The sequence below is a fragment of the Gymnogyps californianus genome, chromosome 11, assembly GCF_018139145.2.
Source record: "Gymnogyps californianus isolate 813 chromosome 11, ASM1813914v2, whole genome shotgun sequence".
NCBI lineage: Eukaryota > Metazoa > Chordata > Aves > Accipitriformes > Cathartidae > Gymnogyps > Gymnogyps californianus.
Genome location: NC_059481.1, coordinates 3859005 through 3877417, shown reverse-complemented (window position 1 = coordinate 3877417; position 18413 = coordinate 3859005). Strand labels below are relative to the sequence as shown.

General features: G+C 41.9%; 1 protein-coding gene across 1 annotated transcript in view; it reads left to right on the top strand.

The window, feature by feature from the left end:
- Positions 1-18413, top strand: part of TMEM266 (transmembrane protein 266) — a 63107-nt gene that overhangs the window by 35774 nt on the left and 8920 nt on the right. Inside the window, 1 exon segment of the mRNA XM_050903053.1 lies at positions 8860-9061. Coding sequence (XP_050759010.1) covers positions 8860-9061 — 202 coding nt within the window.

Here is an 18413-nt window from a genome sequence, read left to right as displayed (position 1 = left end):
GAGTTCTTGAATAACCTGCTTTGAAGTAGAAATCAGGGATGTATGTTGAGGCCCAGACTAAGTGAGGCATTCAGGTGACCACAACAGAATGATCCCCCAAGTGATGCACTTCTTGTTTCAGTTAGTTGTAGGGGTAACTGTGAGGTGTCCAAATAAATCCTGCAGATTTCTAGCTTCAACTCCCACTCCCCACTTGTGGTAGGTGCTTTTCAAATACATTATGAGGAGACCTGTAAGTGTGAATGGCTCAATCAGTCAAAAAGTTGAAGGGCCTGAGCAGACAGGAGGAGAGGCAACTTGTCCCAGAACAAACCAACTGCCCAAAAGGTGCATAATCTTAAGCAGGGATTTAGGTGCCCATCTTTTACTGAGGAACCTAAAATGCTTGTGAAACCGTCAGTATTTACGTCCCCAAATGACTTTTTAGATTTAGTTCCAGGTGTCCTGGATCTCAACCTAGGATTCTGCAATGACCTCTTGGTAGTGTTGACAGCGTGTCATTTCATAACACTGTTATTGAGAGTCTCTCATGTTAACCATAACAAATTTCTAAACCTTAGGCTTGACTTTTGCCAAAAATTAGTTACTTCCAACTATTTAAGTATCCTCAGTGGCAAAACTGCAGTCCTCTTCGTGACAACTTTGCACAATGATATGAAGTGATTCATGGTTCTGTCATGGTTGCGGAACAAACAGGGAAATGGTATATACCCCATTTTACAGGGGAGAGATTATCCTTTGACCAAACATGCTAGGCAAATCAGCCATTTCTTGAGTCCCATTGCAGTATTTTGTCTGTCAGACCATGCTATTAGGCTAAAGTTCTTGACAATCCCAAATTTGAAAACATTCATTTTTAGGAAATGTAGTATGCAGCCAGATAACACTCTCAATCTCTAAACAATTTTCGGTGTTATTATTTCACAGTCTTTGAGTAAAGATGGGCTTGTTATCCCAAGTGGGATTCAGGAGTAGCTTTGCCGCTCCCCATTCTGATCCATGTACTCCTTATCTGCATGCCTGGCTTGCAAAATGTCTGAGCATAGTAGCCCTAATCTGAGCTCTGATGGTTACAGCATAGCTGTACATCAAGCACAAAGAAATACTACATTGGTAGATGAGTAAATCTGTGAAAACAGAGCAGGTTCTCTCCTAGCTTTCAAGTGTCGTCAGCTATGGAAAAATATGGACTATAGAAAAATGACAGCATACTAATCCTTCTTATTTTACTGTCCTGACTTCCTGCCAAACAAATGTCTCAGCTGTATAATATGAGGTACGTGTACTAATTTGCTACAGTTAGCAACATAAGACATTGATACAAGTACTGCATCCTTCCTTTGTAAATTATTAGCTTCATAATTCAGTCAAGAACAAGTTGTCAGCATTATAATATTCACATTAACATTGTGTACAGTATCTGGTGGGAAAAATGTCTCCTAATGGTATTTAATGTCTAAAATTCTGCCAGGTTTTTGCTTTTTCATTTGATCATCTTTCCTGACCTTTTTAAAGGATTGCTCGTTCGCGGAGTTTAAGTGTGCATGTCTGTGTTTTTGAGTGAAGGTTTGCCTACAGTAGTCTGGCTGTTCTCAAATCTGGAGCACCGGTAGGGAGGGCTTCCAGTTTGCCTTGTCTGTGTGGTGCCATCTCTGGCACAGGCACATGGGATAGCTGAGAGCTAACCATAGGGCTTGACCTGTTGCCTCAGATACATGCTGGGGCACACCAGTGGCAGCCCAAGTAGGAAGAATGAGCAAGCCACCATGGTTGCCTGCATCCCAGCAGTGGATGTAGATACTGATTCATCCTGAGGCTGCATCTTTGTGACCACACTGATGATTTGCATTTATTTAATAATTATAGACAGGGCTGAAAACATTCCTGTTAGAAAGATTTCCCAGCACTTCCTTTTCTGAGATCATGTGTTCAGTTTCTTACTGCTTTGCCACTTGTCAGGCAATTGGGATTGAAATTCTCAAGGTCTGGCATCTTCTGCAGATGAAATTATTTTGAAAGTTTCAGACAAAATATTCATTATTTCTGAAGAGGAATTGGGAAAAAAAATTAGCCTGTTTTGTTCGGGATTTAAAACAAAAATAATTGGTGGCCAGTTCTCCGAGAAGTCCCATGCCCTCCTGTTTTGAAGCTGGTACTTAACACTTGACAGGCAAAAATGGAGTTCCTGCTTTAAAAAAATAAAAGCAGGAAAGATGCAACCTCCCTTCGTCTTACTTTTTGAATTCTCTTGGCCAATGATAGGGTATCACAACTATAAAGTACATTTCCATTCCTGAATAACATTGGAGACGTACTTTTGCAAACATGAAAACTCTTTCCAGATGTTGATTTTTGGCTAGCCATACATCTGAAAACCCAGAATCATTAAAAGGGAGTGGAGCATGAGGGCAGTCAAGGCAGAAAATACTGAAAGGGCTGAGATGGCTGTACAGGACTTCACAAAACATGAGCAACATTAACAGTCACAGTAACAGGGATTTCTAAAAATGGGTAAAGGTAAAAGGGAAAAAAGTCTCACTGCAATTACTGTCAAAAATATGAACAGAGTATATTGCTGATGGTATTGTTTTATCAGAATAACTTAAATTGCAAAACAAAGTTCCAAAATTTCATTAACAATGCAAATTCCAGTCAGGGAAGATTGCTTTTTTCCTCTGGAATCACCTGTAAAGGAATTTCCATTTCTGATAATAGATCTACTTACATGATCTTTTCTGCTTAACTTTCATAAGAGTCATTCAGCTGAGTACAGTCCAGCCAAGACTATGTATTCAGCCTTATCACAAGAGCTCCTTTTCTGTCAGCTCCTATAGAATTTGGTTTTTCATCATTCTCAAAGCTGCAACAACTATGGAAGCTATAATTTCTTTTTTGTCTTGGAATATAATTTGTACAACAGCTGCTAGTTTAATGACAGGGCTATTTAGCTGGTAAAATTACCTATCGGAGGAATAACTTATGTTATCCTTTTGCAATAATTTTAGTTTATTTCTAACTACCAGTCATTTTCTTGGTGAATGGAAGGCAGCCAAGGTCATCCCGTGTTTCATTCTGCCCGTAAATCATTAGTTTGCAACTGTCTCCTGATTTTTATTGTTACCAACAATGGCTAAACTAATGGAAATAAACATTGGATTGTATCCCAGTGGCAGATGAGTTTTAGGGCAGGGCATTCTGTACAGACAGCACTAATAGAATTGAGCAAAGTTATTGCTCCTGCATTAGACACGAGTAAGCTTCTGGCTAAAATGTTCATTGATCTCTCTGAAACTATGTCAATCATACTCTGTTGCTAGACCATTAAAGGGAAGTACTCTATGATTCACTGCTAAGTCCCTTTTTGAGTCTTACGTGCATGTTGTAACATATCAGATAGGATGGGTGGCATGTTTTATAAAACCAGGCGTGTAAACTGAGATGTTATTTAGAGCTCTGGGTAGGTCTCTGTCATTTTATCTGCTTATAAATAATCACCTAATGCATTCTTTGAGTGAGGAAGTGCACAGGTGTGCCCCATAGTTCTTTCTGGTTTGTTTCCTGCCAAATTATTGCTAAGTTTGTGCTACAAGAGGACATGTAACAAATTTTGAAAACACTGAGTAAGTTTAAATTTACCATCAATGAACTTCCTTTTCATGCCTGACAATCTAGTTACTCATTCTTACATGAGACAGCCTGTATCTCCCTTTTTCTTGGTAATAAGTGTATTTTCACATTAGCCACATGTATTACACCTTTATTGCTGTCTTCGGCTCCCTTGTGGGAGGGTTTAGCCAGGCTCTTCTCAGAGGTGCACAGTGACAGTACACAAGCTTGGAATGTGCAAAATTCCTATTAAATATAAGAACAAACATTTTCACTAGGAGAATGGTCAGGCACTGGAGCAGATTGCCAGGGACGTTGTGGTATGTACAACCTTGGAGATACTCGAAACTTGACAGGACAGGCTTTTAGCAACCTGAGCTAAATGGTCTTGTTTTAAGCAGGGTGTTGGACTCTGACCCTCACAGGTCCATTTCAGCCTAGATTATGCTGTGATTCTATGAAGTTTTCAAATATATTTTTTCCATTGTAGAGTATGTTAGGAACTTACTGATAAAGGAACCCGCCAGAAGCTACCAAAGTATATGTAATAAAAGATAATTAATATCGTAGGTGTCCTGGTAAATAATGTCAGTAGCAGTCTCAAGTGGACCAGTGCTCAGTTTGTAATTATCTCAAGTCAGGAGATGGTTTACCTTAGTCTCCTTGATTGCAACAAGTTATCTTCCACACAACAGCATTATTTGCCCACTGGCTCTGTGGGATTTACAGGGTTCTTAACACAGAGCTGATACCTGTGAGTAAGTCTTAATTTAAACAAATCAAAGTATGTGTATAAGCTTCTATGCTTTTTTTTTTTCCTTTTTTCCCCTCATGATATGTATAATATGCATTCTTCCTTACAGGCTGAAGGAACGATGGTCTACCTGAAAATATGAAACATGATTTTCTCAGTACAGCTCTCCTGCAGTACTCTGTGTTAGAGAGGCTCAGGTCTACATTCAGAAGCTACATCAGCTCCATTTGCAAATAGAAATTTCATGTGTTTAACTTGGCCCAGAATTTTTACTTAAAAAGACTGTTATATTTTATACCTTTTAATGATTTATTTAACCTGCCCTGGACTGCATGACGTGCAGTCAGAGCAATCTCATTAGCTCTTTTACACATTAGAACTGCCCGAGGTCAGTGTTCAATATAATGTTCAATAGATATAAGCACCTACAACATAATTTGCTCATGCAGTTTGTCATTGAATTATGCCTGTAAGGAACACCCACCTCTCTTAGACTTAACCTTTGTTTTTAGTGGGTTGCTTTTAGTGGCTAAAACTGTATTCCAGCTTCTACAATATCTTAGGAAAAATTTTAAGTAATAATTGGAAACAATATTGAACTGATCTCCTGAGTAGATGCATGCCTTTTGTGAGCAAAAATCTCTGTTTCTTGTTTAACTTTTCCTAGATATTTCATTGAATGTCCTTTCATTTTCTTAAATCAATCGTTATGATAAATGGTGATTTTCCATCCCACCCAGTCCCTTTTTGAACATGCTAGAGACTTAGAGAGTTTGGGTTTGCATTGGAAGCAGTATATTGGGTTGGGTTTTGGCTCTGTCTTATGCTCTGTGTCTGTAACAAGAGTTACGGTTCTGTATCTCTGTGGAACACGTTGTATGGATCACTTTGCATCAGTAACAGTGAATGTGGGAGTGAGACAAACACAATTATTACAATATACCCTCTTCTCTGTCAATAAAAAAAATGACAGTTACACACACAACAGTATTTAATTCTAGCTTTCTGCTGTTTTAATGACTACATAGACTTCAGGGCAGACATGAATGGGACCTGGAAGCTGACCATCTGAGGTAATGGAAAAGTGGAAGGGAGAGCCTGTGTTAACCAGCTGCAGCTGCGTGGTTTTGTAGGCGACATCACTTTCTGCTGTTATCTTTCTGAACATCTGTGTGCTGTTATTCACCTTGCACATGATGTTGAAGTCCAGAGCACTGTGCTGCTTTACTGTGCCTAGGAATTCAATCCTCATATTTGCTCTTGACAGTCTCATGTTCAGTTCTGGATTTTAGGCCAGCTGAACTAGTTCAGTGTTAAGAGCTGAAAATAAGACAAGCATGTGGATTGTGTTTGCAGCTAGCAATAAAAGAGAGTTCACATATCACTTAAAAAGCTGCAAGTCCTGTGTACACTTCTCATCCTCACGCAGTGGATGAGGGAAGCGTTACATGAGCCAAGACATCAGGTCTAGGTTTCGGTTTCTGCTAGAATGTGACATTGTGCAATCTTCATAAGCGGGTGCTTCCTCTGCTGCTGTAGGCACAAGTGTGTATTTCTGTCTTTCAAACATAAGATGGCAGCAAAGCCCCAGAGGTACTAGCTGTTCACCTGAATAACTGCGGTAGTCATTTTCTCTGTGGATTCCAGTTTCTCATGCTGTGTGTGTGGTTGGGATTCAACGAAGATAGTGATTTTCCCCATATACAGGAAATAAATAATTGTTTGGACGAAGTGTAGTTGACCAGCATGGTGATCCCAGCAATGGTTGCAGACTGCTACTTGGTCCAGCATGCCAGGCTGAGTAGTTCATAGCTTGTTGGCAGAGCCATATTAAACAATAAAATTTATGAACTCATCTATTAAAAACTGGATGGTGACTGGGCATGGAAATTTTAAAGATTGACAATAATCTGTGGATATTTGGAAACACTTGCTTTATCGATTGGAACATGAGCATCAGAAAGTCTGGTCTCTTCCCCCATTTTTGCTGTAGGTTCACTGTAGCAGGGAAGATCACCTGATGTGCTTCTTTTTTCACATCTGTAAAACGCAGTGATTCCCTTCAAGCTTTTGATTGTTACAAGGTTCAGCCAATCTTTGTAAATGCTTAAGCTGGTTAAATTGGGTGCAATGCAGAAATACAGTTGTTGAGCTGACTTTTAGGTAGTTTTATCTATTTGTGCTATAAAATACCTGCCAATATTTTTCTTTTCCGTGAAAAAAGAAATCATATCCTGCCTCTAGGCCAGAATTAAGCATTTTAGTGACAATATTTCTTTTTCTGACACACAGGAATGTTTTTGAAGGATGAAATGTGAAATGTTGAAAAACAGTAATGATGCCTAATTCTTATTGCCTTTTAGTTTGAGCTAGGCAAGTAGATATGGTTAGGCAATAATTTTTTTTTTTAAATCTCCAGATTTATTTTTTGCCTATCACGTTTGAGTGCATTTTTTCCTTTAAACCAAGAGAGTGTCTGAAAGGGTATCTTTCTTTCTTTAAAGGTGAAACGTAAGATATTTTGGGATTTCTTTTTTTTTTTCCCCCCAAGTCAAGGATAAAACCTGAAATTCTCTGTGTTGTAAAGCTGGACTCCAGACAGTCCTTTCACGGCTGAATGACACATTCATACTGGCATCTCTGGTATGGTATGGACACCTTAAGCCTCAGGAAGCTTAGGGCTGGCTGGGAAAGGAGTTAGCACTACCAGTCTGCTCCTGTTTCCTAGCTGATAGGTTAACACAAAAACCACCATCTGGAATCTGCCATGAAGGTTTCACTGAAGGAATCAAGGAGCAGGGCTATATTTTGACCTTTGCTGATACTGACTCCTCTGACTGCCGTTGCCAGAGGACATTTGGTTAAAAGCAATGAGCATTTCATGCAGCCACCTGTCTGCAGCTGCCAGACCTCTGTCCACTGATTTCAAGACAGGGAAAAAGCTGTGTGCTTTGTTAGATCCCTGTATTAGGTAGTTTGAATGTGATCTGGAAAGCTTAAACTGCCCTTTTGCTCTCTAGATTTGAGTCTTGCAGTGGGCCTTCCAGTTATTGTAGTTCCTTCCTTTATGCTCTGGAAAGCAGATAGTCTCCAGATGTGGCAAACTGGGATCCCTTTTTCTTTCCTCTTTTTTTCTTTCTAAAATCTGCGGAAACTCTGTCTTGTTTCCATTCCAGTTGCTTACACAGCTTGGAGGAACTGCTGGTGCTCTGCAGCGTGCCTGGGGTTTGCACCATGTCTGATGTGGACCGCGGTGGAACAAACTAGGTCTGCTGATGGGTTCCAAAATCTGACAGCAAAGTAGATTTGAGTCAGGATCTGAGAGGCAATAGCCAGAACCAGATTCATTTAGCCTACATGCTGTTACATGCTGGTTTTCAAGCATTGAAGTGCTAATTCCATCTCTGTTGTAAATGCGGAGTGACAGGTGCAGTGTGGCTCGCCGTAGCATCATGCTCTCTGATGGCTTTTCAGGCCTTGAACTATGGGAGGCCCAGCAATGCTAAATTTTAAATGCCTTAGCCTATTACTTACCTCATTTGTTTTTCCCTCTCAGACTCTCTATAATTAGACATGACTTGGTCACTGCTGTACTACTGATCTTAAAAAGAGTTTAAAAAAGAGTTTAAAAAAGAGAAACTCTGCCATGCAGCCCCATAGCTGTGCTGGATGGCAGAGGAGAAGGATAGTGGGATTTTGTAGTGCTTATATAAAGGTTTAAAGAGTCTCTGCAGCCTCTCCAGAAAAACTATTTTCCTTCTTGCGTTGTGGAAGACCTGTGGCTCTGAAACACAAGAGAAATATGCTGTGCCCATCAATCAGATTGTACCTAGTAGCTTCTGTCTTTTTGTCAGGTGTCTGCTTTATAACACCAGTCATGAGGCGAATCCCCTCCTGACTGCAGACAGTCATTAACTGCTGTGGCTCATATATTTGAGGGGAGTGGCCAGAAAAGTGGCAACCTGCCCCAGGGTTTTCTGCACACTGTTGAATGCAGAAGATTTCAAGCTGGAAGAGGACTGTGGTGTCCCTCCCCCTTGCCCAATTAGTGGGGGAGGACCATTCTGGGTACTGCTTAGAGAGCCTCCCTCCACAGAAATCCTCATTACAAAGTCTAGCAGGTTAGGGATGTTTGTCATGAACCCAAATCCCTAAATGCCTCTTAAGAGTGGTTTTCTATAAAGATTTCATTAGATTTGGCAATTAGATCTGTTAAAAATTGTCCAAAATCATATCTTCAGAATGCAGACATGTACAAAATAGAAGACCAGCATGAGGCAGTCATTATTTTTAGATTATGTGAACAATGGTCCAGCTCACATGGGCTCTGGGAGAGCATCAGCAGCTTGGACTTACATCCCAGCTCAACCACATTGTATTTGCTGTCACCAGTCTATAGTGGTTTGGTGATAAAATGAGTAATAGGTTCCCAACTGTAGAATATAGATTTCTGGCCATGCTCATATGACATCAGTATGTGGTGTTGTTTTTTCCTCTAGTTTGAAATCAGGCAGCTGAGGGCCCACCTTGCTCAGCAGGATTTGGACCTGGCTGCAGAGAGAGAGGCTGCGCTGCAGGTCCCACATGTGCTGAACAAACAGAGCAGCAACAGGTACAAGGTGGTAGCAACTGAAGATTCGGATGATGAAGCCACCGAGAACATCACCGAGTTGCAGTCTCCACGAGGTGAGTGCTGCCTGTGTGCTGCTACCCGCTGGCACAGCTGATCCCTTACATGGAGTTACTGAACCCACTAAATACCTTCACTCTACCAGTGAATTGATTACTTTCCCTGGAGACTGCATTTTCCCATTTTTGCAAAGAGGCTGTGTCTGCTTCGAAGTGGCAGGAGCTGTTATATTTGCGAACAGATTCTGCACAGAGCCAATATAATGGCTCGGGAAGAAAATGACTGTGATGTACCTTCCCAGTGTCCTCATGATTATATCCATCAAACACTAAAGAAGCGGCAGCCAAATCAGAATGGGCAAAAGGATAATCACTCAGAGGTAAAAGCAGGGAAATTGAGAAGAACATTGAAAAACAGTTTCGGTCTTTGGCCACTTGCATTTCTGTGGTTTAGAGAGAACCCATGCATCAGCTGTGAAGCTTGCCTTGCCTAGAGGCTGTGCTCTCACCAGGTTGCTTAAAACTGCCAGTGCTGGACAACCCAGCTGTGCTTGGACAGGGCAGCTCTGGTGGCAGAAGAGGAGTGATGCACTGTGTAGGCAGCTCCTGCTCGGATGTCTAAGTGCCGCGTGACTAGGGTGAAGAGCAGTCCGTCCTCTCTGAGCTGTCTGTTGGGCAGGTGTATGGTTCAGGGGAATATCAACAGTTATATTTGCTCGGATCCATTTTTATCACACAAGTGCTAGACCAGAAGTATGTTTGGATTGGAAAAGACATAGCTCTTTTTCCTGTGATCCCCCAACCCTTACAATGGGGTGCAGAATGTGTCCTGATCTCAGTAACATTTAATGTAATATTCCAGAGGAGACAACACCTACCTTAGTGATATGTTAGTCTTCCTTGGACATCTTAGCTTGATTATTTTAGTAGATGAGCAGTATGTGAATATATCTGAATTAGAGGTTTGCATGGTATCTTTACTTTGGTCAAACTCCTTAGAATTCAAGGCACAGAAGTACTTTAATCAAAAAGTTTAAGAGAAAAAGCTCGCCAGACATTTTCAAATGATAATCCTTTCCATTCTCTACACAGTATTGAAAGCATGTAGAAATCGTTTTTGTTTTTTCATCTTTATAATATCTAAGTGCTAACCACCGTTCAGCCATTAATTATTCCTGATTTGAAATTGTATTTAAAAGCAGACAGTTGAGCAGACTGCCCCCTAAAATGCATTTCCCCCTTTTTTGTAGTATTTCAGAGGTTCCCCAGTGGATATATTATAATTTATGCATGTGTTCCTTGAGGGTTACATTTGGAACTGGAGAGTGCTGCGCATATTATAAGGAGGCTTGCTGAAATTTTAGTGCTGTGGAGATTCATCTAAAAATTCTTCTTCCAACATCCAGGTTAACACAATTACTCATTATTTGTGTCTCCCTGTAAAATGCTGGCCACACATGCAACAAAGTAGACACACAATCTTCAGGACTGATCTCTACATTCAGCTAGGTTACATGATTAGAGAGATTCATGCTTTTCACTGAAAAAAGGCGTTCAGCAAATAAGAAAAAATGCATTACTTTACATATTGGGTAAGCTGCAGTTATGTTATATTTAAACGTTCATACTGAGTATACAGATTTAATTTCTGATTCCCAGAAGTAATCTAAAAATACCGGAGGAAATGTTTTTTGTGCATTGTATCATATATTACATACAAAGCCTCTGTAGATGCATTGAGTGCTTGTCTTCAGAAGCTAAATTCGGGTGACTCTATTTTAACAATTGTCCTTTATGTTGAATGAGGCAGGAGTTGGACAGAAAAAAATTTCCTGTGGTCTTATAGCAAAGGACACCCATCTGTGGTAGTCTGCCATCATGGTGGACTACCGACAAGGGGCCCAATTAAGATTGCATGAGAAACCACAAGCCCAGCAATAACGTTCAGTGCTTTAGTTCACAATCCAGGTAACAGTCAACTGAGGCAGAGGATTTTGCATATAATTTCCCGGATTATTTTGCAAAGGAAAGAACTAGTAAGCTACCAAGGCTTTGAATCCTGCACTAGCAATGATGGCTTAGAGATTGCTTCTGTGTAAGCTACAGAACTTCAAAACCTCAGCTAACAGCTTGAGAAGGCAGTTACCCCTGGGGAAGAAAGATCATGAGCCAGCCCTGCCTGGTTCTTCTCCGTCCCCACCTCAGCTGGGTCTTTCTTCTCCAGCTCTCCCAGCACCAACTTGCACTCCTAGTAATATGATGGCTGTTGCTGCAGCAGCTTTCACCATTATCGTTTTGGCATGCTGCCAGCATTTTCTTCATCTACACCATGGCTATTCTGACCAATACATACATCAGCAAAACATGAATGTGGTATATCAGATGGAAGAAGAGCATGTCTTCAGCTGAAGGTGCCTCCATTTGCACAGTGTGGAAGGGGTATATCTAGTTGGCATAGGATCTCCCACCTCCCCACCTGCTCAGGCATGTGAAATACTCCTGAGACATGGCTCTGCAGAGCACAGACGATTGAGACGTTTCCTGTAGGTCATTTCTGTATCCTCCCACTTCTCACGTGCTGCGGCTACACTGGCTGTACTATCTTCAGGGCTTTCCACACCACTTGCTCTGCCTGGAACAGTAAGCCACCACTGTTTTAACTCCTGACTTTTGGGTCAAGGGTTATGTTTTGCAAGTTACTCTTTGTGTCAGACCACATTAGGAATTACTTTGCATCCATTTTCTCTAAGCTGTGTTCTTCCTCCTTAAAGATTCCAGAGTGATGACTGCAGTTAATCATTCTGTGTGCCACATGGCATTTGTGAGCTTTGAAAAATATGTGCAGTTGCCTATTACACTGACTAATTTGGAGGAGAAATAAGGGACCAGGTTGCTAATACTGTTAAAAGAAAAGCTACAGTTCAAAGCCACAATTCAGCTGTTAGGCAAAACAGGCTCTGATGTGTTGTTCTCTTATGCTCTGGCAGAACGTTAGCCCTACATATAACACCTAAGGGCAGGGTATGGCATGGAATGCACATGTTTGTGCCAAACTTAACTTTGTCAGCCTTCAAAAAATCACCGTCTTTGGAGAGCCCTGAATTCTGCCAAACCAGCAAGCTTGAGTTGGCTAGAGAATATACTGCATGAGAAAATGGGATATTCCATCTCAAGCTAATCTTATTTCCCCCGTCTATATTGAACAATGGAAACATTCAGTGCAGAATACTTTACCATGAAGGGGTTATGGAATAAGAAAGCATTGAGACTTTTTACTCATTTCCCTACCTGGGAGTTTTATGGGATAGTGCATAAGTTAAAGCTCCTTAGGGGCAGCTGTAGCTTGTACTCTGGTATTTACACTGGATTTTGTGCAACCATTGACTACAGCGTTCAGTAAAGTAAGTCAGGTAACCCCAGCATCACATGGTACACACAGCACCTCAGGGAGTTTGTGTAGAGACACACACTGTGGCCTGCACCAGGAGACTACTGTATGTGCTGGCTGATTTGGTAGCTTTCAGTATGTGTTTTCACCCTGCTTTCCTTTCTGCAGGTCTCTTTCTCTTTGTATCTGAAGTGCCTTAATTGCTGGTACGAGACTGGGAGAGGCAAGAGCTCTAGTCAGATGGTCAACAGGCTCTGAAAGTGTCCCATAGCTCCCCAGCTAATATTTCATGCCGCCTCTTGAAGGACGACTTCTTGAGGCCGTACAGCTGTAAGCTGTTTGTGGCCTGGTCAGTCCTGTGCTAATTCTCTGAATAGTGAGCTGGTTGCTGCCTCACACGCTTCTATCTCCCCAGAGCAGTTCACCAAGAGACCTCCTAACATAGTAGGAATAACTCTGTGGAAAATGTATGGATATATGGTATTTTCTAATTAATTTGGCTAAGAAGCAGGAAATTTTTCACCTTTAACTTGCTTTGAACGGAGGTTTTATTTGTCTTGCCAAAAAATTGATCTCCAGAGCTGACAAACATGAAGGCTAAAACACAAGCTTCAGCATGCAAGTCAAAGGGTACCATTATCAACACCAGGAAAGACGATGGACTCAAGAGAAGGGCAGGACTTTAGGAGCTATAAACCCAGGGTAAAGCTGTGACATTTGCTGCACTGTGAGCACTTTACTTAGCTTCTCTGCCTCAGTTTGTAAAGAGCTTAGGGTGAAAGCTGTTGCATGTCAATGCACAGCAGCATCCGTAATGATTTTCAGGACCATTGTGGTCAGCCTTTCTCTAAGAACAAGGGAAATATCCTGAGTGCTGTCATCTCCTTTCTTCTTCCCAGAGGTGGTTATCATTTGACATAATGGCTAATATTATCCTATCTGTTCATCTCTAAATTATAAAGGAAGTTTTTTCTCTTGCTGAATTCTTACCTCGTACAGTATGTAACTGGTCATGGCCAGAATAACATCTAATGTTTTCTGCTCCTGCACAAATCATTTTTAGTGTTTGGTATACAAAGTTCCAGGCTTCAGGGAATGCCAGGTTCACAGTGCCCCATACAGCCATTAATACTTCCTTCCAAAATTTATTATTCTTTAATCTCTCCCATAATATATGAATTAGAGTCCCTAGTGGAAATTCCTCATTTTCCTGCATATATCATTTCAGTTTTTGAAATTCTACAGTACTGCCATAGATTAAGATTAATATGCCACCCTTCTATTCCTTTGAGCAAGAACCGGATCCTAGCTCTGTTACTTCGCATCGCAGAAAGCTTATTTTAGCTATTCTGAGTCAAATTTCCATTTTTATGGGGTTAGCAGTAAGTCTTTTGCTTTGGGGGACTGCTGCAATTTATGATCATGCTCGGAGAAAAGTAAAGCTTGCTCTCTCCATAGATACCCACTGTTTTGTAAGTGAAGAAAATAGGATATTGGGAGGAGAACGTGAAAAATTCTGGAGCTTCAGAGGGCTTCCCTTAAGATTATTCATAAGCTGTCTGAGAAGGCAAAGCAGGGCACTGGAAAGGATTTTGTCAGTTGTTCCTTGTAAGGCAGTCTGAGCTGGTTGAACACTTTCAAACTTTAAGCCAGTTCCTTTGGTGATCATCTGTCAGTGCTCTAAGAGAGCCCTGTTACTGCAGAACAATAGATAAAAAATAGTTTATGGTTATTTTCAAATGTTGAAATGTATCTACTTTGAAGTCTACTCCTGGAAATGGTTATATCTTAAGTGCACTCCACTTCCTGGTTAAACTCCACGTATCCGTGGAAGAGTGAGGATTTGGCTTCTCTGTAGGTGCCTCTTTCAGGCTTTGTGGTTCGCTGTGCACTGATCATCCAGGCAGGAATCGAAGGAATTAAACCTTAAGCAACACTTACATAAATGTGTGTGTAGTTAGTGAAGTTAGGCTCTTGAATTTCATCTTCACAAAATGGGTGGGGTAGAAACTTTTCACTTCCAGAAGTGGTGAGCATACAGTCACGCATGTGAGGTTGAAGTTGTCTCCCATCATTAATGTGAAGAGGTGTGAAGACATTGCTGACAGGTAAAGCAACACAGAACTGGAACGTTTTCCACTGTCCAAGCATGCAGCCCCTTTCGTAATAACCCCTTTCATAAACAGATCATGCTCCATGAGACAGCAGTCATGTATTTTGCCCTCTGCCACCATTATAACACTGTTCCGGCATCTCACTTTTAAAAATTATTAGAAATCTTTTCCTAACTCCCAGTCTACATTTATTCATTGCCAGTTTATAACAATTTGTTCTTGAATCCTTTTGCTTAAATTATTCTTCTCTTTGCCTGATGTTTACCCAGCAAATCATTGTTTTGTTGGTAGCCATATTCTTTCTCAACCTTTGTTTTTCTAGACTCAACAAATGTGGCTGTTTCACAGAGACAGACCCAAGTTCCTGTGTTTGCTTCAGGCTGACTGTAACAAGCCAACTCAGACGTGGATCTGCTGATCCATATTCATAGAGAACAAGGTTGGAAAGAGCATTGAGAGGTCCTCCAGGCTATCCTCTATCCAAAGCCACCAGTCATGCTGACACACAGCTGTCTTCCATCTCAGCCCTGCTCAACTCAGCACACAGTGCTCTTGCAGCATGATCTGCTAAAGTGAGGGCCAAAGCCACCCAGTTTGTTGTCGGTTAAGAATTTTGGTTTTCTGTCCTGATTTGTCTGTCCCAGCAGTATCTGCTGATAATGGGGCCTGTTCTATATCCCAGGATTTCCTTCTGCACAACAACTTCCATCTCACGTTGATTTCTTACTTAGAACCAGGCTGAATCTGTTGCTCTGTTTTCTGTGCAAGCTAATTTTGACAGTTCCTCTCAAGGTGGATTATCCACATGTTCAGGCATCCATCCAGCCTCTGCAGGGACTGGATATCCGTGTGAATGGAACAGTCGTGTGAGGACTGCAGCTTGGACTAATGTGGCCATCTGCCTTCGAATGAAAAGCAGGGGAAGCCTCCTGGAAAGTGCCAGCTGGCTGTTCACGTTTCCTCTTGGCATAAACTTTCCATGTTGCTAGAGGGACAGGGAGGGAAACCTTCTAGGGCCAGCAAAGCAAAGGGGAAAAAACTCTGCTCGGGTCATCTTGCACAAGACCAGAAAGGTGAACTAGACAGTACAGCACAGCCTAGGGAGCATGCACGTGCATTAATAAATGAATTTACGAGTGAGCAGTGAGCTATACTTGGACTGCTGAGGAGAAGAGGAGGTTAGGTCTGGCTGAGAATTTGGTGATGGTGAAGTTCAGATGACCAAGTTCAGACAGATCTGGAATGCCAGAGGTTGCATGGCAATCTGCAGGGGAAGACTCCCTGGGAAGGTTACAGTTTCATTGGGGAATTTTCCCCTGTGGATTGCCAGTCTGCTCTCAGAAACACCTATAGATGCCTTTTTTATGTACGTCCTGTCTTCCTTTCTTACTGCATTACAGTGTCATACTAAAGCTATGTTCTTTTTGGGCAAAGTCAGGTTGTGGCAGTGTTATCGGCTAGTGTTGGAGCAGCATAGCTATCATCACTGTTCTTATTTCTAGAAGTGTTTAGGGGACAATAACTTGATCTTATAACTTGTGCGTGGAGAAACCTCCCTGCTCAGAGTGTATCTTAGTGGGTTTTATTGCAAAGTGTATTTTATGCTACTTTTCTTTCCCAAACGCTTCTAAGTGGTAGTGGTACTTTAAGGAGAAGACGCTGGTGTCAGATAGCAGTGATGGAGATGAAAGATCTGCTTCTTTAGAAACCTCCTAGTAAAGATTGCTTTCTGGAGGAAAGTCAGGGTGACATTACTCTGCTCTGAGGACTCACATCCTCAGTGATGCTCAGGTGGCTCTGGACTGGCAACATAAGGGTGAATTATTTATAGCTCGGTGGGCTCCTGACACCTCAGGCCATCAAGGAAGAGATGCAACATATAGATGGGCTCGTGATCAAGGGGTGGACTTGACCATGGACACTATTGCACAGGTTATCCGTGAATGTGAAACATGCACTGTAATCAAATAAGCTAAGCGGCTAAAGCCTTTTTGGTATAGGGGACGATGGCTGAAATATCAATATGGGGAAGCCTGGCAGATTGATTATATCACACTACCACGAACCCGCCATGGCAAGCAGCATGTGCTTACAATGGTAGAAACGACCACCGGACGGCTGGAAACATATCCCGTGCCCCATGCCACCGCCCGGAACACTATCCTGAGCCTTGAGAAGCAAGTCTTATGGCAACACGGTACCCCAGAAAGAATTGAGTCAGACAATGGGACTCATTTCTGAAACAACCTCATAGACACCTGGGCCAAAGAGCATGGCATTGAGTTGTATATCACATCCCCTGTTGTGGGGTGAGTCTGAGGACTCACATCCTCAGTGGGAGGCTACACAGCGGAAAAAATAATCTTCCAGTTCAGGAAATTCAGCTTTGAGAGACAGAAGGCAGTACAATCAATGGCAATCAAAATATGGAGTAAAATACTTTAATAATGAAATATTTCAAAAGAAATCCCTTTTTTAAGGCCTCTAATCTAAAAGATGTGCAAATGGTATTTATTGTATGCAGGGGGGTTGCAGGCTCATTCACTAAAGTCATTGATGAAACAATTAAAGGTCACTGTTGAGGGATTATAGAACTAAAAGAGAGATCTGCCTTGGGTGGAATGTCATTTATGTGTTTCACCAAATTTATTAGGTTTTTATAGGGCCAGGAGAGAGAGATTACAACGTTGTCTCTTGGGTCAGATGAGATTGGGTCAGATGTACTCTAAATAGTTTATTACTCCCTGAACCATTTTAGTGTGTGTTCTGAGTCTTGCAGGAAAAGAACAGGCAGATAATTTGAAAACCTTCCTCAGACAAAATCCAGTAGCTGTCAGACAGATCCTGACCAAGAACCGCGCGTTTTTTCAGTAACAGAGATTTGGGTAGCAGGCTAAGAGATAGGACTCGTTTCCCCTTCTTGATTTGACTTTACTGCACTTACAGCCTTGCCGAAGAGGTTGGTTACAGTGTCAGGGAAGGCTGTTTTGGTTTTATGCGAGATAGGTAGGAGTCTGAGCAACCTTCCCAACCAGACGTTCCCTTCTGTCTAGTGAAAAGTCCTGATCATGTTGGAGTCAGCCCTGCCGTCTATTTGTGGTCCCACGTTACTCTGCTGCCTCACTTCTTACAGTTGCGTAGTTGCCGTCTTCCACTAGTAGGTGAAGCAGTTCCAGGTGCCTCGTTTTGTCCTATGGTTTTGGCAGTCATTCACGCTCCACACTACTTGAGCAAATATTGCTCATGGACCATAGAAAACAGCCTGTGTCTGCTCATTCCTTCTGCCCAGCAAAACCTTCTCTCAGCTGAATACCTCTACAGTGCTGCTGCATATCTCACGGCTTCCCACCGCTCTTGCTTTCCAGGGAAGATTGTAGAAGCATCCTCGTTCGCCACAGGTTAGGGTGGGTTTTCACGTGGGGAAGAGCTGCCTCGCTCTTCCCATTCTACCTTCTCGGCTCACAACTATTGGATCTTCATCACCAGATTTGTCACCAGATTTCCTGGGGGTAAAGGCTTTCAGTCATTACGTGTAGACATGGCACTGGGGGACGTGGTTTAGTGGTGGACTTGGCAGCGTTAGGTTTACAGTTGGCCTCGATTATCTTAAAGGTCTTTTCCAACCTAAACGGTTCTATGAGTCTACGATTCCTCCTGGTGCATCTAGCAAGAGGATCCCAATCACCATCCACAGACATTTTCCTAAGGTTGCCATTTCCAGGGGAAATAAGAGGTAAATGCTTTTTCTTTCTACTTACTGCCAGTTCCTTAATTTACTATAAATACCAGCTGGGCATCGTTATGGCTAAGGACTTTTAAATGGAAAGTTTCTCTTCTGGAAAAGGAAGTGCAGGTAACATGGCTGTGTATTTGAAGAGATGGGTTTATTTCTAGGAAAGGAGGAAATATAAGTCTTCTGGAT